Source organism: Penicillium psychrosexuale (genome assembly GCF_028828465.1).
Source record: "Penicillium psychrosexuale strain IBT 29551 chromosome Unknown utg000003l, whole genome shotgun sequence".
In the NCBI taxonomy this organism is placed as follows: domain Eukaryota; kingdom Fungi; phylum Ascomycota; class Eurotiomycetes; order Eurotiales; family Aspergillaceae; genus Penicillium; species Penicillium psychrosexuale.
In genome coordinates, this window is record NW_026643188.1 from 482329 (window position 1) to 507604 (window position 25276).

At 49.4% G+C, this 25276-nt stretch overlaps 10 protein-coding genes across 10 annotated transcripts; 6 read left to right on the forward strand and 4 right to left on the reverse strand.

Moving 5' to 3' along the window:
* Positions 1-287: 287 nt before the first annotated feature.
* Positions 288-1421, forward strand: N7518_004097 (uncharacterized protein; the record flags this gene model as incomplete). Its single annotated transcript, XM_057185024.1, has 2 exons — positions 288-594; positions 697-1421. 2 exons carry the CDS (start codon positions 288-290, stop codon positions 1419-1421), a joined length of 1032 nt encoding a protein of 343 aa, XP_057041794.1.
* Positions 1422-1948: 527 nt separating this feature from the next.
* N7518_004098 (RTA1 domain-containing protein) lies at positions 1949-2953 on the reverse strand (the record flags this gene model as incomplete). The annotated part of the gene is made up of 3 exons (XM_057185025.1): positions 1949-2556; positions 2609-2701; positions 2758-2953. 3 exons carry the CDS (start codon positions 2951-2953, stop codon positions 1949-1951), a joined length of 897 nt encoding a protein of 298 aa, XP_057041795.1.
* A 1403-nt stretch (positions 2954-4356) lies between these two features.
* On the forward strand, positions 4357-4822 carry N7518_004099 (uncharacterized protein; the record flags this gene model as incomplete). The annotated part of the gene is made up of 2 exons (XM_057185026.1): positions 4357-4430; positions 4468-4822. The coding sequence occupies 2 exons, from the start codon at positions 4357-4359 to the stop codon at positions 4820-4822; spliced, it is 429 nt and encodes a 142-aa protein (XP_057041796.1).
* A 345-nt stretch (positions 4823-5167) lies between these two features.
* N7518_004100 (putative phosphoketolase) lies at positions 5168-7949 on the reverse strand (the record flags this gene model as incomplete). The annotated part of the gene is made up of 7 exons (XM_057185027.1): positions 5168-5244; positions 5300-6125; positions 6180-7110; positions 7161-7313; positions 7364-7598; positions 7657-7731; positions 7787-7949. The coding sequence occupies 7 exons, from the start codon at positions 7947-7949 to the stop codon at positions 5168-5170; spliced, it is 2460 nt and encodes an 819-aa protein (XP_057041797.1).
* Positions 7950-8194: 245 nt separating this feature from the next.
* N7518_004101 (uncharacterized protein) lies at positions 8195-9877 on the forward strand (the record flags this gene model as incomplete). The annotated part of the gene is made up of 6 exons (XM_057185028.1): positions 8195-8571; positions 8679-8993; positions 9065-9127; positions 9193-9265; positions 9336-9713; positions 9839-9877. The coding sequence occupies 6 exons, from the start codon at positions 8195-8197 to the stop codon at positions 9875-9877; spliced, it is 1245 nt and encodes a 414-aa protein (XP_057041798.1).
* A 7298-nt stretch (positions 9878-17175) lies between these two features.
* N7518_004102 (Rab family GTPase) lies at positions 17176-18214 on the forward strand (the record flags this gene model as incomplete). Its single annotated transcript, XM_057185029.1, has 3 exons — positions 17176-17259; positions 17325-17388; positions 17577-18214. 3 exons carry the CDS (start codon positions 17176-17178, stop codon positions 18212-18214), a joined length of 786 nt encoding a protein of 261 aa, XP_057041799.1.
* A 487-nt stretch (positions 18215-18701) lies between these two features.
* Positions 18702-19698, forward strand: N7518_004103 (40S ribosomal protein eS7; the record flags this gene model as incomplete). Its single annotated transcript, XM_057185030.1, has 3 exons — positions 18702-18857; positions 19156-19238; positions 19335-19698. 3 exons carry the CDS (start codon positions 18702-18704, stop codon positions 19696-19698), a joined length of 603 nt encoding a protein of 200 aa, XP_057041800.1.
* Positions 19699-20327: 629 nt separating this feature from the next.
* Positions 20328-22264, reverse strand: N7518_004104 (putative dynactin Arp1 p62 subunit RO2; the record flags this gene model as incomplete). Its single annotated transcript, XM_057185031.1, has 2 exons — positions 20328-21840; positions 21894-22264. The coding sequence occupies 2 exons, from the start codon at positions 22262-22264 to the stop codon at positions 20328-20330; spliced, it is 1884 nt and encodes a 627-aa protein (XP_057041801.1).
* Positions 22265-22758: 494 nt separating this feature from the next.
* N7518_004105 (uncharacterized protein) lies at positions 22759-23919 on the forward strand (the record flags this gene model as incomplete). Its single annotated transcript, XM_057185032.1, has 2 exons — positions 22759-22986; positions 23077-23919. The coding sequence occupies 2 exons, from the start codon at positions 22759-22761 to the stop codon at positions 23917-23919; spliced, it is 1071 nt and encodes a 356-aa protein (XP_057041802.1).
* Positions 23920-24127: 208 nt separating this feature from the next.
* Positions 24128-24794, reverse strand: N7518_004106 (actin-related protein 2/3 complex subunit 5 family protein; the record flags this gene model as incomplete). The annotated part of the gene is made up of 2 exons (XM_057185033.1): positions 24128-24350; positions 24436-24794. The coding sequence occupies 2 exons, from the start codon at positions 24792-24794 to the stop codon at positions 24128-24130; spliced, it is 582 nt and encodes a 193-aa protein (XP_057041803.1).
* Positions 24795-25276: the final 482 nt, after the last annotated feature.

Here is a 25276-nt window from a genome sequence, read left to right on the forward strand (position 1 = left end):
ATTTTGTATATGTCATACCTAGATTCACAAATGGGAGGTCCTATTGTAATTACAAATCTATACTAGTTATGTGGCAGCCCTGGAGACCAAGTCGAGTCCTCGAATCTGGCCCTTGGAAAGGCAATAGTGACATCATCGTGTGCTCACCGCCAACCAAACATTTGGCCCGCCTTCTCTTTTTCTCTTCCAAGCTTTAACCGCGTGAAAACAATTACCAGTGATTTCTACTTTTGACTCTGCATTTCATTTAACTCGCTTTTCAAATTTACAAGCCTCAAAGCCTCAACATGCCGACTAAGACCCCTAAGAAGCGAACTGTATCGTGGAGCGAACACACGCGACCCGCGCGTGAGCTCGCGATCGCGGCCACTGCACAGACCTCTCGATTGGCCTGCATCCCATCGCCGGCCCGCTTCATCCTTGTCGTCCTAAGCAGTCTCACTTTGAGCTCCGTTTTTTTCACACTCACCTCTACTTTGACGGTTGGCGATCTCGGGCCTATCAGCAAACACCTTGAAGAATGGTGGGAAGTGGGGGGCTTGATAGCCTGGAGAGCTGTGGAGGTCGGATTAGCCTGGGCTCTAGGATTTGATGGTAAGTATCAATACCATCCACATGGCCCCTTTTGCGTCCGGACTCGAGGTTCCTACAGCTATATAGACGGTGCAAAAAAACTAACCTTGTGGTTGCGATTAGGCCGTGATGTGGCATCGTTCCTATTCCTGACCCACCTACCGACATACTCTCTCTTGTCATTCTTCTACGGCATCCGCCCAACTTCTACACTGATAGCATATGGAGTCACGATTGTCTCAACGGCGCTTCCCTTCGCACTCCTGCGCCGGCCCTCGTCCGTCCACAACCTTTCGCAAACACCTACTGATGCAGTTGCCAATCGAAACATTCTACAGGATAAGACTACCACTATCTTCACGACTCTCCTGGCAACCTCGATTTTCAGCGTTGTGCTGTACGCCAGCTATGCGACTTGGCTTCCTACACAGCTGGTCATTCACTTCGAGGGTCTCCCGGATATCAGCGCGGCGCATGCTGGTCCCGCTGGCTTGCCTGTTCTCTTCCTGACACTGATTCCTGCTGGCTGGGCTGCGCGTGACTTTTTATTTGTTAGCTCTACTGGTTATTCAACAACTACCGGGTCTGCAAACTGCTGCGAGGGTGAATATTTGGTTGCGGCCATTTGTCGCAACACTTGGGGCAAACTGACCACCAAGACGAGAGTTTTGGTTTCTCGATCCATTGTTCTTGCGCTTGCAGTCCTACTCAACACGATTGTTCAAGTGGCCGGCACAATCAGTGATGTCTCTATCGAAGGTGCTGCCACTTGGGGAGCGGTCTGGTCATTTGCGATACTGATTGCAGGAGCCACCTTCGGCTGGATCGAAGCCGTTGATGGCGTATGATAATATGTGATAATGACAGCATGAGGGATTGTGCTCCCAGGTTGATTTTCGTTTCAGCTGCGACGGGTGCGCGAGAGGTAGAGGCAGTGACCCTCATCCTATTTCTTATGGCGCGCTTGGCTTTGATATCTCCAATGGTTTTCTTGAATTACGATATATACCTTTTGTTGATCAGCTGTGGGGCTATTGGCCTCAATCATTATCTTCGTTTTGTAAAATCCCCGGGTTTTATCTTTTTTTTCCGACTGTCAAGTACTGCTTCTTCATACTTCTTCACACTTGGAACGTTCATCTATTACCCTTTCGTTATTGTTTGAATCCGATATCTTGAAAATGGCCTGGAATTGAAATTAATCATAAGTCTATGTCATTGGAACGTTAATCGCTGTATAACATCCAACACCCCAATTAAGTATCTAGTATTTGCTGGGGCAAATCGTAAGTAAGAAGTGACAGGTATAGAGAAGCAAGACCAATCCCAAAACAGGAAACAGGCAAACCAAGTAACAAGCACAATGATCACGCAATCACCAGTGAGTCGGCGGACCCCGGTACCTGTCCGGTTGATCAACCGAAGTGCGCTCGGTTTTATACGAATCAGCCTTCTCGTTATTCAACATCCATCCAGGATGCAGCACATTAAACACAGCCACCGAAACAATCATCATAGCCCCATCGAGCCCAATAAAGTACGACTCGTGAGTAATGAGATAACCATCCCATCCCTCCGACAACTCGATCGTACGATAGATACTCCGAACATAGATACAGATGATGGAAAGTATCATCGCCCCGAACAGGGGAAGGATCGAGCCGGACCCCGGCTGCAGCAGATTCTTGCGCATAACGCGGCGGATGAAGTCGACCGCGCAAATGACGAATATGGTTACCGAGAAGAGCTGGAAGACGATTCCAGCGACCATGATGTGCGTGCCAGTTGCGGTGTCGCCGCCGACCGTATTGGCTTCTCCGGAGGCCATGCCGCCGCCGATGGCTTGGACGACGAGGGAGATTACGTCGCAGGTGCAGAAGATCCATAGGTACAGGCTTGGCTTCAGGAAGGAGGATTCGCGGCCGAGGATTTGAATGAAGCGGCCTAGGACGACGTAGATTCCTGCTGTGAAGAAAGTTGGGGCTGTGGAATGTTAGGTTGGGTATGGATAGTCAAGGGCAAGAAGGTAGCTTACCGATGATGAGGGTGGAAATCTGCATTAGGAAGGCAGTTCCGTTGTATGGACATTTGGCTGACCAGGTACGACCGGCCCAGCCGATTGCTTCGACTGTTGGTGTTGTTAGTATTGCGGGGAGTTAGGGTTTCAAATGTCATAGGCCTTACCCAAACATCCCACACTAAACACACTTGCCCACCATTGTCGCTTCCATATGAACTGGATTGTATGGATAATCAACGAGAGACCAAATAGGGTGCAGAAGGCAATGCCTGCTCCTAGCGATGGGATATATCCATATGAGGTGCCAACGCCTTCGATATAGGCAGGGCAGCCGTATTGCAGCTCTAGCACGTCGACCATGGCGAGAAAGAAAACGAATGACCCCGAGGAATCTATCAGGGGATTGGCGAGGAAATTAAAGCTAACAGTAAATCCGTAGTACTTGGATGGATTGAAAGATGGACAGAGATTCCCCAGACGACTAGAGAAGAGATTTATAGACAACCACCCTGTTTGTCCAAAATCGAAAAGATACCAAAAGAGAGCCAAGGAATAGGCTTCAGTATTATCCACGCGCACAATTTGAATATAAGTGAGAAAGAGTACGGAGTAAGAGCATGGCCGAGCATCCACTAGCCCCACCATCGGGAAAGACCTTTCAAGGCCAAAGCCACGGGTCTCTGAATGCACTACGGAGTACGGAGTACTACCACAATAATCTACCGGGGAGGATAAGACCCGCATCGGCGCAACCAATCCCGACATTCAAGTTGTTCATGTCCAATGGCCAGTTTCCAGCGTCCAGAGCGGATTGATAAACAGGCCGACTCCGGTTGGTATAGAAAGGCACATCCATACGGTAAACAGCAAACAGGCAGCCAACCGCCTCGGTGGGGGTATCCCTAGCCGGTGAGTATTGTACTTTATACACCCGACGGACTACTACGATGTGGTAGATTAAGGATGGCGTCAAAGTCAAGCCTCATAAAAAATGGGCGCGATCTGATAGATAACCGGGCCGAACTACAACTTACCTCGCAAGCCTACACTCTTTGGGATTAGCGTGGATGTCGCCAAGTTTGCCTCATGAGGGATTCTATTTATCTCCGCTAAAACCGCACACAAAGAAGAGTCTTATGAAAGGTCTAAATGCGTCACGACAATCGGTAATCAAGCGCTAGGCAGTTGGAGAGAATCCGGCTTCTATATCTCCGACTTCCAACGTCACTCCATCCTGCTATGTCTACGGTTGCTCGTATTCAAGAGTCAGTTCCACACACCGCTTCAAGATAATAAGAGACAATCACAATCAAACAGATCAAGTCTGGCTCTGGCCCTAGTTTTGTCGGGATATCGGATGAACGACAATCCAGGTCCGCCGCCTCGGATGGCGCGGATGTACGTATGTGGGAAAAAAATTACGAAAAAGAGTACGAGGATCCACATGCACCTTATTCGTGACTGATTATTTGAATCTCACGTCTTCTCATATCGGCTTATGCATTCCATGGACAACATAATAGACTGGCAACGTCCATGAATGTTAACAAATAGCCAAAGGAACTCATACTTCGTATACTTATAGGCAAGCCACAAAAGGTAACGATCGCCGATCTTCACTCTAGCAGATCGCAAAAGCAGTGGAGTATTTAACCTCACGAAAAGCAGGCCATTCACACTTGATACAGCCAAATAAAAAATTCTCCGATACCGATTCTCCAAGGTCCAGTCAACCAACAGAACAAAGGTATTTCCCAAGTATGATGACCAAACGGAGATTGAGTCTTGCCTTGCCGGTGTATCAACATTGCGGCGGTATTCCGGCCGGACAAATCGAGTGAGCCCATGCAACCATGCATACTCCGTATACATAGCGAGACAACTCAGACACACGTCACCCGATTGGACACCCCGCCCATAGTCAGTGGCGGAGCCGGGGGCCATGCGATCGCAGAGAGTGGGGGCGATGTCATCCTCTGTATGGATCGGGAGCAACGGTTTTCGTGGGGAGAGACGCAGGAGATTGACACTGGTGCCTGTATCAGTATATCCCCATCCCCCACATCCATTCGCTTTCCAGAAATCCTCCAAACTCTGGCCGCCAAGCATGGCACCCTGACATGGCACCAAGAATACGTCACAGATTCTGGGCAGCTTCCAATCTCGACCCGCGGACGCCGTGTTCGCTTACATCATTTCTGGATTCCTGGTCTGCGCTGGGTGTGCTAGGGCTGCGATGATTAGCCCGGCGTATGAGTGATAGGCTGATTGAATATGATTAAATATGATTAATCGGCTCTCACATGTCGCTGAGAATCGCGCCCCTTCATCTTTTTGTTGACTGATCAGACCAAGGTTGATATGAACAGACGACTCGGTGACATTAGGCAGGGCTCTGTCTTACCTCGTTCAGCTACTCTTGCTAAAACATGAGCTATAATAAACCTATTCGATTGTGGATGGGCAGAAGAGAAGGAGAAGGTAAAAAAAAGAAATGACGAGCTTTCATTTTGGTAACTCTTCATGCCTGATTGCTCTAGAATAACTGACATTGCTTTAAGAAGAACCTTGGAACTACTCAAGATTCCAGAATGGCTCAGCCGGTTTGTGGAAGTTGTGGAATTGTGGCGTGTCATAGATACCCGGAGGATCTACGAGTGAAAGTCAGTATTGCATGGAAAATTGCAAATAGGATAGAGTACTCACCGTCGCGGTTTGCCACAATATACCTCCTCGTGTTGACGATACTCCCCTCCAGCTGAGCATTCAGCTCCTGCTGATACACCCGGATCTTCTCATTTCCCTTGGCAGCACCATGAATAGCGTGCTGAGCGACATGGTAACGCGAGACACGGTTGAGAAGCATCATATCGAAAGGCGTGGTGGTGCTACCCTCTTCAATATAGCCCGCGACAGTGACACGCTCAAGACGCGGACGTCCAAAGAGCAAGCCCTGCAGCTCAGTTGGGTAGCCGTGGTAATTGAAGTGAATAGGCTTATCGGCAGTGAAGAGGGAGTCGAATGCCTCATTGGACAGGGCATGTGGATGCAGACCCTGGTTCTCAAGGATCATCAAGTCCGTCACGTTAATGACACAAACACGAAGCTCTGGTATGAGCTTACGCAAAAGCGCCGCCGCTGCAATGACTTCGAACATCACCTCAACACCAATACCGACCAGCACGACATCCGGATTAATTCCTTCGTCCGTGCTACAGAACTTCCAGATCGAGGCTCCTGCGCGACAGTGACTCTCGGCCTCTTTGGGGGTAAGGTACACTGGAGTTGGCTGTTTCGAACCCACCATCAGATTGACGTAGTTTCTCGACTTTAGACAGTGGTGAACGGTTGTCAGGAAAGTATTCGCATCCGGTGGCAAGTATACGCGAGCTGCAGTGGGCTTCAGTTTCAGCACAGAGCCAATGAAGGATGGGTTCTGGTGAGAGAAGCCGTTGTGTTCCTGGCGCGTCCAAGTACTCGATTCGATGTAGTTTATACTACTGACGCTGGTGTGCCAAGTTGTTTCCAGCGCCTAAATATTTGGTGAGCATAGAATTGACATTAGTGAGGGGAAAGGGAAGCTGACCATCTTAGTGAACTTGGCATACTGCACCATCATCGTATGAATGATGCCGAGGAAGCTTTCATAGGACGGGAAAATACCAATGCGACCGGTCAAGGTATAACCCTGCAGAAATCCTTGACACATGTGTTCGCTAAGGATTTCAATTACACGGCCGCCGCGGGCGTTGGAGAACTGGTCCCATTGGAAATTGCGGTTTGTGCCTTCAAACACCCCATCGAGTTTGTTGCTTTCCAGCTCGTCCGGTGAGAACAATCGCACGTTCGTCGGGTTATCCTTGAATGTCTGATTGATGAAGTTGCCAACCACTTTCATGGCGCTTGCGTCAGAGCCTTTCTCTACGCAGAAGAGCCTCCAATCTGGCAAATTCGGTGGTTTGTAACCATTGTAGGCTTCAATGCGCTGACCAAGCTTCTTTTTGTCTTCTGTGGGAATCACAGACTTGATCTCGTCAATTACATCACCGGTCGAAGTGAACAGCTCGTCTGGTTTGTAACTAGAGAGCCACTTCTGCAGCAGATCTAGTTGTTGCTTGTCTGTCTTTGCCTTGGGCAATGGCACCTGGTGCGAATGGAACGAGCCCTCGAGAAACATGCCATGAACCTCCTTGGGCCCCGACCAACCCTTGGGAGTACGCAGAATCAGCATCGGCCACCTCGGTTTCATGATCGGCTTCCCAGAACGGGCAGCCTTTTGGATCCTCTGGATCTCCTCGATAGCCCAGGTCATAGAGAAGTGCAAATCCGCGTCAATATCATTGAGATCCTCCACGAAGCGAACCTGATACCCGTACCCACTGAAGAGAGCCACAAGCTCTTTGTGGTCCATGCACCCAAAGATTGTGCGCTCGCTGATTTTGAAACCATTCAAATGCAGAATTGGCAAAACTGCACCAGATTCCTTGGGATCAATGTACTTGATTGCATGCCAGGACCTGTCCGCTATCAGCGTTGTACAGTGCAAAGGGGAAAATAATCGACGAACGTGGCAGTGGCACCGGTTTCAGCCTCTCCGTCACCCACGATACAAGGCACTATCAGATCGGGGTTGTCCATGACAGCGCCAAAGGACACTGCTAGAGCGTATCCCAGTTCTCCACCTTCATGGATAGCACCAGGGGTTTCAGCATTGATGTGGCTGCGCATAACTCTTAGCCGAGGATCTAAATAGCAGGACAATGCACCAACCTAGGAAAGCCAGCTGTTGTGCTAAAGCTCGAGATCAATTTGTGCAGGCCTTTGCTGTCTCGCGAATATTCGGGATAAAATCTCTCCAGCGAGCCCTCTAGCCATAGCGCGGCTAGGATTGCCGGTGCACCATGTCCTGGGCCAACAACGTACAGCATGTCCAAGTTCCTTGTCCGGATCAGGTAGTTCAGATGAGAGTAGACCAAAATTAGGCCCGAACATGTTCCCCAATGACCTGGGGGTATGACATCAGTCACAATGACCGAATTGAATAATTCGGGGATGCTACTCACCGAGTAGTCGAGGCTTGATGTCGTGAGATGTGAGTTCCGACTTCAAAAGAGTATTTTCTTGCAAAAATATCATAGCTAGCAGTATGTTAGTCGCGCCGTTGCAATATATATAGCACATAGCCACAATTACCTGCCGCAATGTAACAAGCCGCTCGGCGAAACTTGAGCAAGGCATCACAAGCTTTTTCATCTAGTTTCTCATGATCCAACTTGACGCTCAGTTTCTCAAGATAATCTGGTAGATACGACGGCAGCGCAGCTGGATTTGGTTGGTCTATAATTTCTGCAGGCATGATGAATTTGATATTGTAGGGTTTTTAGTGACTTGACAGGAGCAAGAGGACATTAAATATGAGTGAAAACTACAAGTGAAATTGAAAGAAACAGGTAAAGAAATAAGTTGCCATGAAACATGCCGTGTACTTCGTGTTATCGACGTCAGCCCACACCACCCTGACATCACTACGGCTAATCCTTCACCTTTTGAAATTCGTGCCGATTTTCAAAAACACGCTCGACGCGCTGAAACAGGTTCAAAATGACTAAATCTATCCTAGCTGTTAACGCGGGTTCATCTTCCGTCAAAATCAACTTCTATACCTTCGAGAACCCACCGAGACTTATCGCAGATGCGTCGATCTCCGGAATTACTGCACCCCCACCTACATTCAAGTACCACAAAGGAGACAAGAAACACAAACAGGAGGTCAAACAAATACTCAGCACCCCTCAAGATGCATTCAAGTACCTCCTGCAGCGCTGTTTTAGCGACCCTGAGCTTTCAGAAGTCGCTAGCATCGACGATTTAGAGTACATCTGCCACCGAGTCGTCCACGGAGGAGACTACCTCGACGCAGTCCTCATCAACGATGAGACACTTGATCGCTTGAAGAAATTGGAAGACCTCGCACCTCTGTAAGCTCATTTATCCCGAGTCTTCATATTTCCGGGATTTTATACCTGGAGTCGACTATATACCTGCCTCGGTCCTCAATACCCCGCTAACCCCGCCCGACCAAAAGTCACAATTTCTCCGCGCTGGAGATAGTCCGCCTGTGCAAAGCAGAGTTCCCCAAAGTTCCAAGCATCACCTTCTTCGACTCTTGTTTCCACCAGACAATCCCCGAAGCTGTCCGCACGTACCCAATCAACCAGGAAATTGCCAAGGCCAATGGTCTGCGCAAGTATGGCTTCCACGGCATCAGCTACTCGTTCATCCTGCGGACTGTAGCACAATTTTTGAACAAACCGAAGGAGAAGACGAATCTTATCGTTATGCATATCGGGAGCGGGGCGTCGATCTGTGCGATCAAGAACGGAGAGTCGGTGGATACATCGTGAGTCCCGCAAAGTTTATATTGCATCTCAATCTATCTCGAGTTGAGAGTCGTGCTAACACGGTGACTAGAATGGGCCTCACTCCTTTGGCAGGATTACCCGGTGCAACGCGTAGTGGAAGTATTGACCCATCGTGAGTTACATCCAATGGGCTTTCTTGGCAATGCAGCTATGGCCAACTAATACTTAGTGATCTAGATTGGTCTTCCACTATACCAACGAAGCAGGCCATCTAAACCCAGGCAGCACGACAAGTATGCATATTAGCACGGTATGAATACCCAAGAACCAGTGCCAAAAAAGAGAGCAAGGAAAATACTAACCCAATCCAACACCTTCAGGCTGAGAACATCCTCAATAAACAATCAGGTTGGGAAGCCCTCACAGGAACAACCGACTTCTCCAAGATCGCAGTGACGAATCCACCAACCAAAGCACATAAACTTGCTTTCGATATCGTCGTCGACCGCATCTCGGGCTACATCGGCAGCTACTACGTTAAACTAAACGGTGAATTAGACGGTGTAGTCTTCGCCGGCGGGATCGGTGAGAAGAGTGCCTTGCTGAGAAAAGCACTCGTCGATAAATGCCAGTGTCTAGGCTTGGCAATCGATGATGCGGCTAATGACAAGGGGCCTGAAGATGATGAGACGGTCAAGGACATCTCCAAGGATTCCGGCAAGGGGCCCCGGGTTTTGATTTGCCAGACCAATGAACAGGTATGTGGTCTCAAATATTGAGGATTATTGACCGTGACCGTAACCTTGATCTCTCTTGGAGGTGAAGGTTTTGGTTATAGGTTGATATTTTGCTTTGATTTACTGACTTGGGATTTCACTTACAGTTTGAAATGGCATACCACTGTGCAGCTTCGAGGAGCTGATTTCTCATGCGCGGCGAGTTTTGTTATCTATTTCTTCTTTTTTTGCTATTAGTAGCAACAATAGTATCAGTATCTACCTTGGTAGTTAATAGAAGAGGTTGGGGGGTTGAACATGGTTGGATTACGACAGATATAAGGTTCTCTACATTGTACACCTGTATTCCGTAGATACTGAATCGATATTCCAAATAATCGAAATCAGATCGAAATATTAAAAAGCAAAAAGCATGTAACATAGTTGGCACTTGCCATTGGGAGGGGGAAACCCTATGTGGCTGGGTTGACAGGTAGTCTCCGATGGGTCATTTCAGCCCTGGATTGCCAACCCCGGTGATTGGGAATCGGGAAGGGTGCAGTCCCAGGTACTTGGTCATATATTTACGCCTCTTTCAATGCAATGCAGCCTTTATCCTTTATCATTCCTGGTACGTGAGTTCTGCAACAGCATACAGTAGGTAGGGGGAGAAGAGAGGCCTGAGGACACAGTCCCTGCATACCAGCGCTAGCTTGGGTTACTTTGCTGTGGATCGTGTACCCCATACTCCGTACAATCGAAAAGGAAATGAAAAATCGAAATAAAGGGGAAATGTAACCTGCAGCAGGAGTGAATGTGACACATCCAGGTTGTCGGATTTGATAGCTTCGGGGGGAGGCACTTCCCCGGTTCTCAGAGTTTTCGATTGTATGCAGGACCACGGCAAGATAGGTGATTGACGCGATCGAGGGCGATCGCCTCGGGGAAGATCGAGGTCTCAATTGTGGTCCTGGTAGCTCTGATGATCTGCAGGCTAGCGGGTTCAGACAGTACATTGCAATTCGCGAAGTCAACGAGCTAGCGAATTAGGAGGCGTCCCTAGGTCGACTAATCAATCTTGCATTGCTATCTAGAGGATCAGACATCAAATCATTAGTGATGGCGTCCAAGGGTTAAGGTCGCATTGCAGAGATCGACAATGCAGAATGAGAATGTACTTTTGCTTCTTTGGCTCAGCAGCGTGTCATACAGCTGCACAGTATACTCCGCTACATGTCAACATATCTGCATGTACACAGTGCAGAGCGCGTGACGCAGGAGGTATGTACGATGTACTTCGATCCTCAGGCATGATCCCCCGTGCAGGAGTACCTCGGGGAACATTACTCCGTATCCGTTGACACACATCAAGTGGCCGCGGATCGCCCGACCAAAAGCCGGCCTATATCGACGTGGGTCGTACCTGATTGTATCTGTGTGGCTGGATCAGTCATAATCTTCTCCTTCGTGCGTCATGTCGTGACAACTAAAATAGGTCCAAAGTACCGAAGTCAGGGGTTGACCCAGGGAAAAAAAGAAAGGGGACGATCGAACCCGGCACACTGGTGCTGGAGCTGTGGAGCTGGCGATCGTCAGTTTTGGTTCTTTTCTGCGAGTTAATCAGGTAACCCGGTCATTGATGTGGGTATGGGCCTGTCACCTCAGGATCCAAAGAGTCCAGAGAGGTCTAAAAGGTCAGTCCACTTTTTTTTCCCCTTCTTTGTTCGGCTGTGAGCTGCCGTCGTGTCTCATGTTTCGGGAGTCGAATAGGAAGGCCGGAACTTGGTGGAGGCGAAATGATTTACCAAATAAAAAGGAGAAGCTAGGAATTGAGGCGGCTGAAAAAAGCGTTTGTCTCGGGACGGGGAAGCGGTTCCAGTTCCAACTGATTGGACTTTAATTTGCGTTCTATTTCTTCTTTTGTCCTTCTATTCGACCCATTTGGTCCCTAAATGCCATTGATTAGCGGAGTACCAACGGAATACCGACTGTGGACACTACCTAAGTATAGCCCGTTGCAACCATCAGCTATGGAGCACATAGTGCTTCCAGAATTTTCCATATATGGAGCCTTCCTTTGAGAGAATCGGAAAAATGAATTAAGATCGCCCGGCTTCACATCCGCGGCGTCTTAGTGCGCTATTTCCCTGCTCCTATCCATAGTGACATTTAGATTGTACGTTGTAAGAGACGACTCCAACGCCACACACCCAGAGGAAAAAGTAAACAAAGTCGATATCCCGATTTCAGGAGCGATAACACATCCACATCGCCTGTCAAAAAGCAAAGAGTCCGGCTGGGGCCCGATGCATCCGGACCGGGAACCCCCCTGCATCCTTGAGATGCGCTGCAATGCAAATCTCCAAGTCAATGCGGGTGGTGATCCGCGACCGTTTTGTCTCGATATCTTGACGCCACAATCAAGGCGTATGCGGGTAGCTACGATTTCCAGATTCAAACAAAGGAATGTACTTTTGAGAAAGATAAATACAACATACAACATATAACATGTGTATACACATGTGTACGTACCATGAATCAGCCCCGGGAAGACTAGGACGTTCCGGAAACGATGGAAGCCGGTTCATGCAATCGCCCCAACCTTGTTTTCGAACTAATGCACCCTCCCTAGACTTTATCTCGGCTTAGTACATCATCTAGAACCTTGGAACATGACTCCGTATGAACCGTCGTCTTGGGTCATGCAAGATCCAGAATCCGTTGGGTACGGACGTCATTCCCAACGAGGAAAAAGGGGGAGAAATACCGACCAAGGCTATTAAGGTTGACTGTGAGAGGATGGAGCTGATGGAGCTGATGGAGTCGATGGAGTCGATGGGGACTGATATGGAGACTCTTGTTTTTCTCCCGGTTCTAGCGCCCTTCTAGCTGTAATTGAAACGGCTTCTTTCCGTACGATAACAGCTCAGTTCCACTATTGGAAGCTGGATCACAGGCTTTTTTTTTTTTTTTTTTCTGGATTAGGACATGGAAATATGTTTTTGCACATTAGGGTATGCTTGTAACTTCTTTCCCTCAAAAACAGTTGATCCACACGATGCTCTCCAGTACGGGGGGAAGTATGGAGTAGTTTTCCCCTATTTTGAACATGTGGAAACGTGTCACTGGGAGATACGCCTGAGATAAAGACACGAGAGAGAATGTCTTGTTCCAATAATGAGAAGCGTAACAGAGCAAGCCACAATGCTAGGATGTAGAGGTGAGATCGATCGAACATAGTTACGTTGAGAACCTTGAATCTCTTAACGGTAGCCATGTACGGTAGATCTTCCAGCCCCCGATTTCCACGAGGAAGACCCAGATTCAAGACCCGCGGGAGAGGAAGTTCCTCTATTCGGTATGGTGTGGACACGGGCTGAAACACGCCTACGAGTCCCTTTCACAAGCCTAGAAGGTCGTTAATGTGAACCCTGTCAGCTGGGGGTCACTATACCGCAAGAGGGTAATTGTGGCTGACCGTGGTGAGATGTGTCGGCTCCAGTGTGGCAAAATTATGAGAGCGGATGCAGATACCCTTGATTACCTTCTAGCCAGAGCCTAGATTATGGATTATGGGGGTGGGGCTTCCTCTCCGAATGTTTCTAGATGTTATGTATGTGTGATGCACGGAGTACGGAGTACATCCTGTACAACACCTGCGGACACCAAGGTTCTTTATTGTCTCTACCCAGCGTGCCGGGAACGAAAAGAAAGGCTAGAAGGCGAAAAGAATGTTCGTACGTAACCGAGACGGGATTTTACTTTTTCGATCATTACGGGGCCCTCCTTTTGTTTAGTGTATCTCCACCCCCTATGATGGAGCCCAGGATCGTAAAGATAATCCTCTTTTCTTTTTTCCCCTTCTTGATTGGGGCGTAGGGAATCATCAGATAAACACGCCGGGAATGAAGTCAAAATTCCGATATGTTGGAATTGCTTTTGATAAGTCTTGTGTCTGGTTGATTGCGAATTGTAGGCGAATCGACGAGAATTGATCCCAAGACTTCCGGGACCAGACCCGAAGTTTGCGACTCTTCATAAGTGAGTGGTATTGCACGGGAGGCCGCCTGAAATACGGGTGGCCTTAATTAATAGCCGAAATACCTTGGAGGGTTGGATTATTTGCATCATATGTCATAATCCCTTAGCTGTTGGGGTTGTAGTTTCTTGCCTCTTGAACAACGCACTCTGTACTCCATATACATACATCATGAAAACGAACAACACCGATGGAGCCACGACCACGCGAGAAATACAGAAATTAAAAAGAATTAAATCCAATGCTCGGAGTGATCCGTTTCTCGTTCCTGCGGCTGTTTTTCCCTTTTCTGTTCTCCACATATGCACAAAGGCTGCCCGGAGATTTGGTTCCTAGCTTTATAGTGGAGAGCTTCTATGGCTAGTTGATACATAATAGAGAGAGGTCTGGACTTCTGGGACCTGACAGTAGTGAAGACCTGGGTTGGATGTATCTCGTGGAATTGTGATGAATCCAAGGGTACCTTTTTAGCTTGTTTTTGGTTTCATAAAGGACCAAACAGGCGCTATAGATTAGAACGTTTGGAGAAGAAAGGGGGGACAAATCCGTTCCCTGTTCCCCGGGACCAGGGACGGGAGAGCCGCTGTGCTAAACAAAGAAATGGAAATATAGAAAAACATAAGGAAATATAAGAAAATCAACAAATCAACAAATATATGAATTATATCGAATATACCAAATATACCAAATATCAATTATATCCTATTATTTTCTTTTCCTTTTTCGATTTATTATATTATTAAAAAGGATAAATCTAATTTTGATTCCAATGCCCAAGGAAAAAAAACCGTGTATATCAACGCAAACCCCCCTCCCTTCTTGTTTCCTTTGAACATACTTGATAACCATCTTTCTACACATCCACCCCCCTACAGCCCTCCTTTGCTCTCCCTTCTCCCTTGCGATACGTCGATTTGAACTTTGTCCGGATCGACCGGAGCCAGTCCCGGAGCACTTTCTCCTTGGCTCCCTTGCCGTCTTAAACCTCATATCCCTTCTGCCCGTTTTTCTTGGTTGGGATTGCGACTTTTTTTTTTTTTATGGATTCGCTGCAGCCACCCTCGCGCGCATCATTTTGAATATTTCGATTATTCCTTGATTTAATTCTCCATCTCTCTACTCATAAAAAGCAACGAGCTGCGACCTGTCCACCGACTCGCTTCTCTCCCAAAAGACTCCATTCTCATTTGTTGGGCTTCGTCACATTCCTGCCCTACGATCTGTTGGAACCCGCACTGGTGCCAGTGGTGATTCTTCAAAAGGACCGACTTTTCCGATCCCGACTGCATCTGCATCTATCGCCTGCACCGCTGGTTTTTATCTGGACCTGATTTTATTCTTTTAATTCGATTTTCTCAACTGGGGGTTGGATTGGCATTTCGTTTGTCCGCGCTTGTTTCCCCAAGGGAAACATCTATATAAGATCCTGGCGTCGACGTCGTGTTTACTTGGTAAGTCTTTCTACCTCATTCCCCACTCTCTGCCATTAGCGCCTTGGAACTCGCACATCTCTTTTCTACCAAAATTCCTACCTTTCAGCATCTAACCATGATTGCCTCTGCAGACCTTAACATGATCCTGCGGGACCTATCTGCTTTCAACATGGGAAGAGGAGCTTACGATACAACTGGCGTGAAGAAGCCCGGCGTGCCTCCACCACCACCGAAATAAATCCATTCGAAAACATACTTTTCGTCATACTCAACATTGCTTTCTACACCACTCGGTCATGTTTCGGATGGTCTGGCGCCCAACAGCGGCTGGAGTTCTCTTTTTTTTTTTTTTGACACATGCGGTTTGGAGTTTTACGTGATTTTGGTAAGACATGTCCACTCCGAGCACACCTTTGGGCATCAAAACTAACCGAATTGCCAGAGATCTGTAACACTATCTTGTTGTTCTTCGCCTCGGTCACGGGTCATACGGTTTTCTCGCCTATTCGCTACAGGCATCGCGCGACAATATACCCTATTTAATTTTGCTCGACTTTCGCCAGCATTTTCTTTTCGGATACCAAGCGTTGGCACATTTTCTCCCCCTCTTTCCGACCTTTTGATCTTTCGTCTCCGCACATGAGCCTTATCCTTATTTTTCGGGCCCTCGAACCTTATTCCGCCTAACCTCACGTTCTTCACCTCTTGACACGAATCGATACCACGGTCCTATTTCTCTCAAAAAAGTGCCTTTGTTTTTATTTGTTTTTATTTGCATCTCTTTTGTCTCTGTTTCTCGTTATCGACCGGCGTTTTGGTATAGACGGGATGGAATGTTGAATGGGATGGGCTGATACCAAAATCTAGAGCCTCGACCTCACGGTCAATAGCATGCTTTGATTGCTTTTCTTGTTTTACTATTGGATGGGTACAGCTCCCGGGTTTATTTGCATGAGTATTTGTACTTTTTATTTTGACGTTGATGCCTGTGTATAATATTTTGCGCACAAAAACCATAATTGTCAGCGCCAATGGATTAATTTTTTCTCTACATTCTACATTCTCTACATTCTCGATCTAGCTAGTCTAGACCACCATCGACTTCACTTGCATTCATAGATGCGCTCTGTAACCCCAAGCTTGCAAACTCGTACTCATCTCACGTCGTACTTCGCTTGTACCTGACCGACCGCGGTTGCGCTAGCATCGGGCAGATTTGCTTGCCGACTAATGCCGAGACAGGAACGACAGCTCGATTGTTGATGCGGGCCTAGCTAGTGCGTCGGGATATTCCCGAGCCTGACCAGGGTCTTTCCTAACTGGCGCCCGACATCATCTTGCAGGCCAGCTAGGCTAGTGCCCAATCTGCGACAGCTGTCAAGGTGCCAGGAACCTGTTTGTCTCCCGCTAGCCTTCTTTTTATCAAGTCATAGTACACGTATTTCGATGCACTCTTTTTCAAATCTTCATATCCATGTTATCCGCATGCCATCGGTGCAGTGTATCCAATGAGATGATATGAACCATGCTGGAAATCCTGGAACATCCAATTTAGGTCTGATGTCAGTTTCTTTAATTAGATACGAAGATAAACTAAGCCTCAATAGAAGTATGAGCAACGCAAATGCAATGCTTGCATATGTCAGTTGTATACTTCAACCTTGGACAGGCCTCCCCGTGACTGGTGACTGACGACCGCGCTAAGCCCAATCGAGGCACCCATCATCATCATCCACCTCCGCCTCTCTCCAACTTCAGGTTCAATCACCCTTGTTTCGACAACGTCTATACTACGCTTTGCATTTCTCATTCCTCGACAAGGATTTAACTACTTTACCAATACGAGGCACAAGCAACGCCTCGTGTCCCGCTGTCTTACCCCCAGACAGCCCCATTCCTGGCACTGGCTACTAGCTGAATCCACCTGCCACCTCATCCGGTCGCCTGGTCGCTGATCGATTGAAAGTGAATAACGCACAGAAGGAGGCCTGACTGTCACCTTTGCTCTTACCGTAGTTTCGTTGTCTCAGCCATGTCCGAATCAGCGAACGCAAATGCCCCGAAGCCGAGCAGCAGCGTCAAGCTTGTGCTGCTCGGAGAGGCCGCAGTGGGCAAGGTACTGCTCCATTCGTCATGTTACATGATTTTGACAGCTAACCGCCTCTTGTTATTTGCTCATAGTCATCGCTTGTCCTCCGCTTTGTCAACAATGATTTCCAGGAGAATAAGGAACCAACCATTGGCGGTAAGATTTCCCCATGGACTTAGCCCCCCCACAGGATACAAGGTACTGTTCCTGGCAGATCATAAACTTTCTGGAGAATCCAGGGACGGTGTGTTGTATCCAAAATTGAGTTGTTCCCCGCAAACGGGGCAACCCGGCCCCTTAATAATACTTTGCACTAGGATAACCATCTAACGTCATCTTTCTAGCTGCGTTTTTGACGCAAAAATGCTCCCTTCCTACGCGCACGATCAAGTTCGAGATCTGGGATACCGCCGGCCAAGAGCGATTCGCTTCGCTCGCCCCGATGTACTACCGCAACGCACAGGCGGCGCTTGTTGTCTACGACGTCACGAAACCCTCTTCGCTGACAAAAGCCAAGCACTGGGTCGCCGAGCTGCAGCGCCAAGCGAGCCCTGGGATCGTCATTGCCCTCGTCGGTAACAAGCTGGACTTGACCAATGACGGCGGAGATGTTTCCGAGGCCGTTGGCGCTACACAGAGCGAGCCTGAGTCGGCCCAAGGTGGAGATGAAGGTGCTGGTGAGGAAGACGAGGTGCAGGATGTCGTGTCCGGTGATGCTCGCAAGGTATCAACACGAGACGCTACCGCCTATGCGGAGGAGGAGGGTCTTCTGTTCTTCGAGACTAGCGCTAAGACCGGAACCAATGTTGTGGAAGTCTTCACGGCAATTGCAAATGCCATCCCCGAGAGCAGTCTGAAGACTGGTCGCGGTACCGGTGCCGGAACTGGTCAGACTTCGTTGGGTAATCGGTCAGCAGAAGACTCACGGGTCAACCTGGGTGATCGAAGTGCTGCTACGGCTAAGGAGGGCTGCGCTTGCTGATTTGGGTATTTTTTTGGGCAGATGTTTTTGCAATTATTTCCATGGATACGGGCGTCCCTCTTGCTTTTTTTGTTGCTTGTTCCGGTTTCGATGGAGACTCCGTGTGCTCTTATAGTACATAGTGCTACTCTCCGTGCAGCACCTCGTTTCAGCAATGATTAGAGTGTAAATTTTTGAGATTGACATTGGCAATCAGAAATCATCTCCAGCGTACCTACATACCAGTGAAGAATAAGACAATATGGCCAGAAAGAGTCCTGGGGTAGAGTTCTTGACCAAAGACGAGTCGGATAGTGGACCCCCTTCAGCGGCAGCCCACCAATCATCAACGAGCCCTAAGACGGCCACGCTAAACCCAATCAGGAAATAGCGCGCCCTAAGCGAATGCGCCGATCCCACAGCAAATTCCCATTCGATTCAATCTGCGAACCTCCTCTCCGTCGACATCACCACCAGCACTTCCCGCAGCACCCCGTCGCTCGCAATAATGGCTGCCATCAACAAGATCGCCCCCAACTCGCCGTCCCGGCAGAACCCCTCCGAGCTGGAGACCGCGATCGCCGGCGCTCTCTTCGACCTCGAGAGCAACACACAGGACTTGAAGGCCAGCCTTCGTCCCCTGCAGTTCGTCTCTGCCCGCGAGGTAAGAATTGTTGTCCGAGGCTCCCGACATACGGATTGAATCGTTCTGGAATGGCGTCTGTGAATTTTCGAGGGATTCGATGCTCCGGGGTATATTGGTTAAATTTGTGGATTGATTTCAATTCTTATCCACCAACACCAAAAATCATCAATTTGCAGAGGAATCATCAACAAAAGGAGGCAATATACAAATGGATATGAAAATTCGCAGAGCAAGACGCCGTTCCAAGAGGAATTCTGTTTCTGTGTGCAGGACACTTTCAACCGGACAACGCTCTGACATTATTCTCGCTATCTAGGTTGAGGTCGGCCACGGCAAGAAGGCCATCATTGTCTTCGTCCCCGTCCCCCTCCTGAACAACTTCCACAAGATCCAGCAGCGGTAAGCAACCACCAGCCCTTCCAACCCCCAATGGGCCAACCCAAAAAAGGCCCCCCTCAAACCAGAGAACAACCCGGAACTAACACCCACCTCCAGTCTGACCCGCGAGCTTGAGAAGAAGTTCTCCGACCGCCACGTTCTCTTCGTGGCCCAGCGCCGCATCCTGCCCCGCCCTAAGCGCTCCGCCAACTCGCGCACCACCCAGACCCAGAAGCGTCCCCGCTCGCGCACTCTGACCGCTGTCCACGACGCCATCCTCACCGACCTCGTCTACCCCGTCGAGATCGTCGGCAAGCGTACCCGCACCAAGGAGGACGGCTCCAAGACCCTCAAGGTCATTCTCGACGAGAAGGAGCGTGGTGGTGTCGACCACCGCCTCGATGCCTACGGCGAGGTCTACCGCCGCCTCACCGGCCGCTCCGTTGCCTTCGAGTTCCCCCAGAGCGGCGCTGAGTTCTAAATGCACATTTAGAATTCTTTGTTCACTTTGACATTTTTTGGGGCTAGGGGGCTTGGAATGTGCTCGGCTGATGCGTGGGAGAATGGCATTGTTTCTAGGTTTTGAATTGTTGCTTAGATTCAACGCCATTGATGGGTTCCAAAGAGATGATCTCCATAAAAAATGCATTGACGGTTTTTTCTCTTTTCTTTTTTTGCCCCCAGTCACTGGCTGCATTGCTTTGTGTGTCCGGTGTGAGCTCTGGGTGAGGCGATGGAGTTGAGTTCTCTCTCTATCTCCCGATCTAATGAGGGTGGGATGGAATATCTGATAGTATTCCAATTCAACGATTCCGACTTGTCATTGCTTCTTTAGATATTTTGTCTAGGATTGGTTCTAGTCTGCTGGTAGATTATAGGATTGATTACCCCTGGACAACTAGATCTTGTTGGATATATCTCCATGGTGAAGTCAAGTAGCTCATATTCTGCTATGCTTACTTGGCAGTATCAAAACCAAATGTCACCAGACGATATGTATTATGCGATGCTTCTATGAACGGGAAAAAAGTACACTCGGGGGTATGAAAGGTATACAACGCAAACCAGTCGACGCAAAATATGAACAAAACAATGACATCCCCTATTTATCTACAACGAAGCCTGAATTCTTCCCACACCAAGCACCATCCAATATGCCAACTCCCTGGTAACCTTATCATCAGGCTTAGATCCCTTTCCGACATTCTGCTGATCAAGTTGCGCATCCGCATCCCAGTCCATATGCACGAACACCGGAATCTCAAGCACATCCTCATCCTGCCTGGAAGCCGCAATCGCCGAGACATCCACATCATTAGTCTCGGTATCCGCATCCCCATTGCCGTTTTCAGCACTACTCCCAGGCAAGGTACCGGGGACAACCTCCAATACGACTGTCGTCCAGTTCCGGCCCTTGTCCCACACCTTGCCTGCCTCGGGGACTCCGCGTTGAGCGCCGGAACGAGACTCGCTCGTCAAGGGCGCAGAGCCACCCTGCAACGCCTCGTCCCAGACATCGCTGTTCGCGCCAATCTCGAACTGCGGAGAGAGAACTGTGACTTTCGTTGCAACGCGGCCTGGGGTTACGGGGGGCGTGGCGAGGGTGATGCGGACGGGGTCGAACATGTGGTTTTTTAGCGTAAGAAGGACGTGGATTGGGCGCAGGGGTGGGAGGGAGTTGAGGTCAGAGGTTGGGGCCATGGCTGGGAGGGCTGACGTGGAAGAGAGGGCTAGAGGGCGGAGGGTTGGAAGGGGGATGTAGCTGAGGGCAATGAGGCGGATGCGGAAGCGAGTAGATTGCGGCTTGCTCTCGGGCTTCACGAGGATGTGCTTGCAGGACTTGCAGCGCTTGGCTCGCTTGGTGCGGAGAAGGACTGGGAGTGGGAGGAGATCGTCAACGAAGCGGGCGTCCGGTGATTGGGTTGCGCGCTGGTCTATTGAAGCCATGCCATCCCAGCCACATTCTGGAGACTGAAGTCGTGCAATAATGTCCGTCTCGTTGTTTTCTGAAGCGATCAGAAGGCCCTCGCTTGCAGTCAGAGCTTCGCGCATAACAGGTGGCTTGGATTTGGGCTTCTTGTTGCCGCCATACAGTCCGCTTAGACGCGACGAGGTCGTATACAGAGACATAAGCCGGTTTAGGGCGCCTGGCGAAGAGAATCCAAATTCCGAGCTAAGACGATCATTTGCCGAATTTGATGTCTCCGCGATTTGTGTACGATAGAAGTTCTTCAGGGCTGCGAACCGGGCATCCGTGCCCATTGGAGGTGCAGCCGGGTCTTCTTTTGATGCAGCTTGCTCTCCATCTCGCTCGCTCGCATTGGATTGCCCATCAATAGAGGCGTAGCTAGACAACGGATGTTTCAGATCTCCATAAGAGCGAGAAGCTTGCCTCGAGCGGTCGAAAAAAGCAGGGGCAGTGGAATCTGTCATCTTTTGCAGTTGGCTGCGGATATTAGTCGGTTTGTCGAATTTGATGCCGATGTCTAGTGTTGTCCAAAGACAGTATCCGCAAGACAACACCCACGGACCCTGTTGAGGCCCGTTCCCGGTGGCATTCTCAATGGTACTCACAGCCAGCGGAGCCGTACAGACAGGACAATTGAAGCAATTTCGGCCACACCTAGTGCGTGTTAGCGGATAGTCGAACACAACCCTTTACACCCTAGTACATACCGATTGCCATCACTCCGCACCATACTGCTCGGCGTTTCAAACAAGCAGCTAGGACAATACCAGCTCACAATCTCCTCCGTGATACATCGGGGGCATTTGATCTGGTGACACTCCTCGCAGTAGAGAAGCTGTTCAGGCGGATACAGCGAGAAGTTGGACCGTGGAGAGCGGGGATCAAATGTTTGCTCTTCATCTTCGTCCTCTTCTTCTTGTTCGTCTTTTGCTGGCAATTTCTTGTCCTGGTCTGTATTCGCTTGCTCGGGTGGTGGTTTCTGCGTGGACTCCCTCGACCTTCGCTTCCTAGCTGGATCGGGGACCGGGGTATCGGCGCAGGGGCATGATATGTATGTATATGGAAAAGGACGTGACATTTTGATATTGACGTGGAGGAGCGAGCGAGTTATGTGGTAGCTTTCGAGGTGTGTACTTGGGTCAAATCATGACTCGTCTCTGTGGGGTCGAAAGCTTTGTAATGAAGTAAACAAGTTGACTGATAGCAAATGCGTATCTTTTCGAGTAAAAATATCTTATTTTCAGGATCCCGACTTCGTTGCGCCAAATCAGACCCTGAGCGGAGCGTGTTGGCGCGTGGGAACTTGTTGGAGCAGGGGGTCACAATGGCTCTGCCACGCCCAATGTACTATGCACAATATAGTCAATATGCACAAAGTAGAAATTAGAAATAATTCCAGGCCAACTGTCTCCAAAGCGCCAATTTTCAAGAAGTCCACAGTTTGCGGAGAGGGAGCTCTTCCGCATCAACAATCGACGTCAGATCCCGCCATTTTCTGCCCGCTATCGCCGCAAAACCATGGACTTGCATGCTTGAGGGTGTAGAATCCTCCATATCCATTCCACAGCCACAATGATACCCCTACGAACATTTCATGCCAGTATCTCAAGGCGGTGCTTTACTCCGACAATTACTATCCGAAAATATGCCAGCCAGACGCCCGGTAACCCAATGCTTGAGGTCTTCAATCGCAAAGCCAAACACCTCCAAAAAGATCGGGCAGCCCGGAATGTCGAACAGAGTAGGAATGTCGACTACCTGAAAGATGAAGTAGCAATGCGGCTATGCGAGCGCTTACTGGTAAGCCACTCAACGAAGCAAGCGCGGAAAATAGCGCAAAAGTAGAAAAAGGACACATGAACTGACAAGAGCTTCTATCACCATGAATAGGACATTAAACGTGACTTTCCAAACGTTCTGGATCTAGGCGCAAACAGCTGCAACATCGCCCGAGCTCTCACATCCCCCAATATCGACTCAGCCATGCCGGAAGGAACCATCACACCACCATTATCAAACAAGATCTCGAAGCTCACATGCGTGGAGACATCGCGCGCACTGCTCTACCGCGACGAGAACGAACCATTTAACAAGGAGATCAACATTCAGCGGGATGTGATTCCGGACTTGGAGACGTTGCCGTACGCACCGAACAGCTTCGACGCCGTGCTATCGTCGCTCTCGATCCACTGGATCAACGACCTGCCCGCGCTCCTGGAACAGGTGAACACGATACTGAAGCCAGATGCGCCGTTTATAGCGGCCATGTTCGGTGGCGATACGCTGTACGAGCTGCGCGGGTCGCTGCAGCTGGCTGATATGGAGCGGCGCGGCGGTGTGAGTCCGCACGTGTCGCCTCTGGCGGATGTCAAGGATGTCGGGAGCTTGTTGAGCCGTACTGGGTTCAAGATGCTTACTGTTGATGTTGAGGACATTGTGGTCGAGTTCCCGGATACCTTTGCGCTCATGCAAGATTTGCAGGCGATGGGCGAGGGTAACGCCATCATGAACCGTGAATCGGCACCGCTTTCACGGGATGTCTTGTTGGCCAATGAGGCTATATATCGTTCCATGTATATGGAGGAAGGTGCGCGTGGTATCCCGGCAACATTCCGGTTGATCTACATGATTGGATGGAAAGAAGGCGAGGGCCAGTCGAAGCCGTTGCAGCGTGGCACCGGCGATGTCAACCTCAAGGACATCCTCGAGGGAGGTGACTTTGATAAGCCATAAGGAATGGAAGCAAAAGGGCAAATAGAAAGGGCCCAACATTTTGTCACAATATACTAATGTAAAAACTACGCTTAAAGCGACACTTGAGAGATATCATCTACAGACATGTATGGAATGCAAATCAAGCCTCTACCAGGAAGACGAGAACAAAAACAGTCAGAATGTATATCATAAGAAACGAACCTCCATCCGATGTTCTTTGCTCCGCTCAAACCGTCCTACGATCAGTCATGACCCGCACAATCGATCCAGTACCAGCAATATCCACAAGCCTCTCGTGCCAGCTCAGCAAAACGCTCATCTGCTGGCCACCGCCACCTTCACCCAAGTTGCGAGCCTGGATCTGCGAGAAGCCCGTATCCTGAGGCGAAACTGGCTTCTTCGGCGACTGGGCACCGCTACCGGGAGCAGCCGAGGACATTCCCTTGTACCTGTAGTCAATAAATCAGCAATCAGATCCACGACTTTCCATCCGACGGTTCCTCTCCTGGCAATCGAAATAGCGGTTCCACGTACAGGTATTTCATTAAGCAATCCGCCCGCTCAGCCCCTCCATCCCCGCTGCACACGCCCTCCAAGATGCGTGTCATCTCGCCCTGCCGGATACCCTGCAGCACATCGATAACGGTAGCAAGATGCACCTCCTTGGCACGGTCGTCGCCGCCCAGCGGCGCGGTGTCGAGGACAGTCCGCAGAGCGCCCTCTGGGTCACCGCCGCGCAGCATCTGGCGCACCTGTGTTGCGGCATTGGCGGCGTCACTGGCACTTGCGGGTTGGGGGAGTGTGGCGGGGAGGAGGGATTCCATGGGGAAGTTGGCCGAGGACTCGGGGTCCAGGGCGTCAATGTTGATGGTGCGGTAGTTGATTTGCGACATGGTGGCGGTTGGGGTTTGGTTGAGGGCGAAACAGTGTAGCAATGGGTCTCGATCAAGTTTTGGCTAAGCCAGTCGAATGGGTTTGGTGTTGAGGAAGCTTTGTGGGGAGCTGCCTGTTTCCGTTTGGTATATCGGTGCGGTGGGCGGAAGCGGGGAGATTAGGTTGAACAATGGGAAGGCAACAATGTCCAGATAAAAATGTACATGAGTGTAATTGCCTGTGGGAGCTGATCGCTCTGAGATCTAACTTCTCCTATAGAATCTTTACATAATCATGGCACGTGGCTGAAATGTGCCATTTCTAGTTAACAACCCCCCTGGGCCGGTATAGTCGCCTAAATGTCACGATCCAGTTGTACGGATCATCGTGATGTTGACTGTTTGTCTTGTTTGCTTGCCATTTGCAGAGCGGCCAGCTAAAAGCAGATTCCAATATATTCCAATGATTATTCTAATGCATATTCAATAAGCAGTTGATGGAG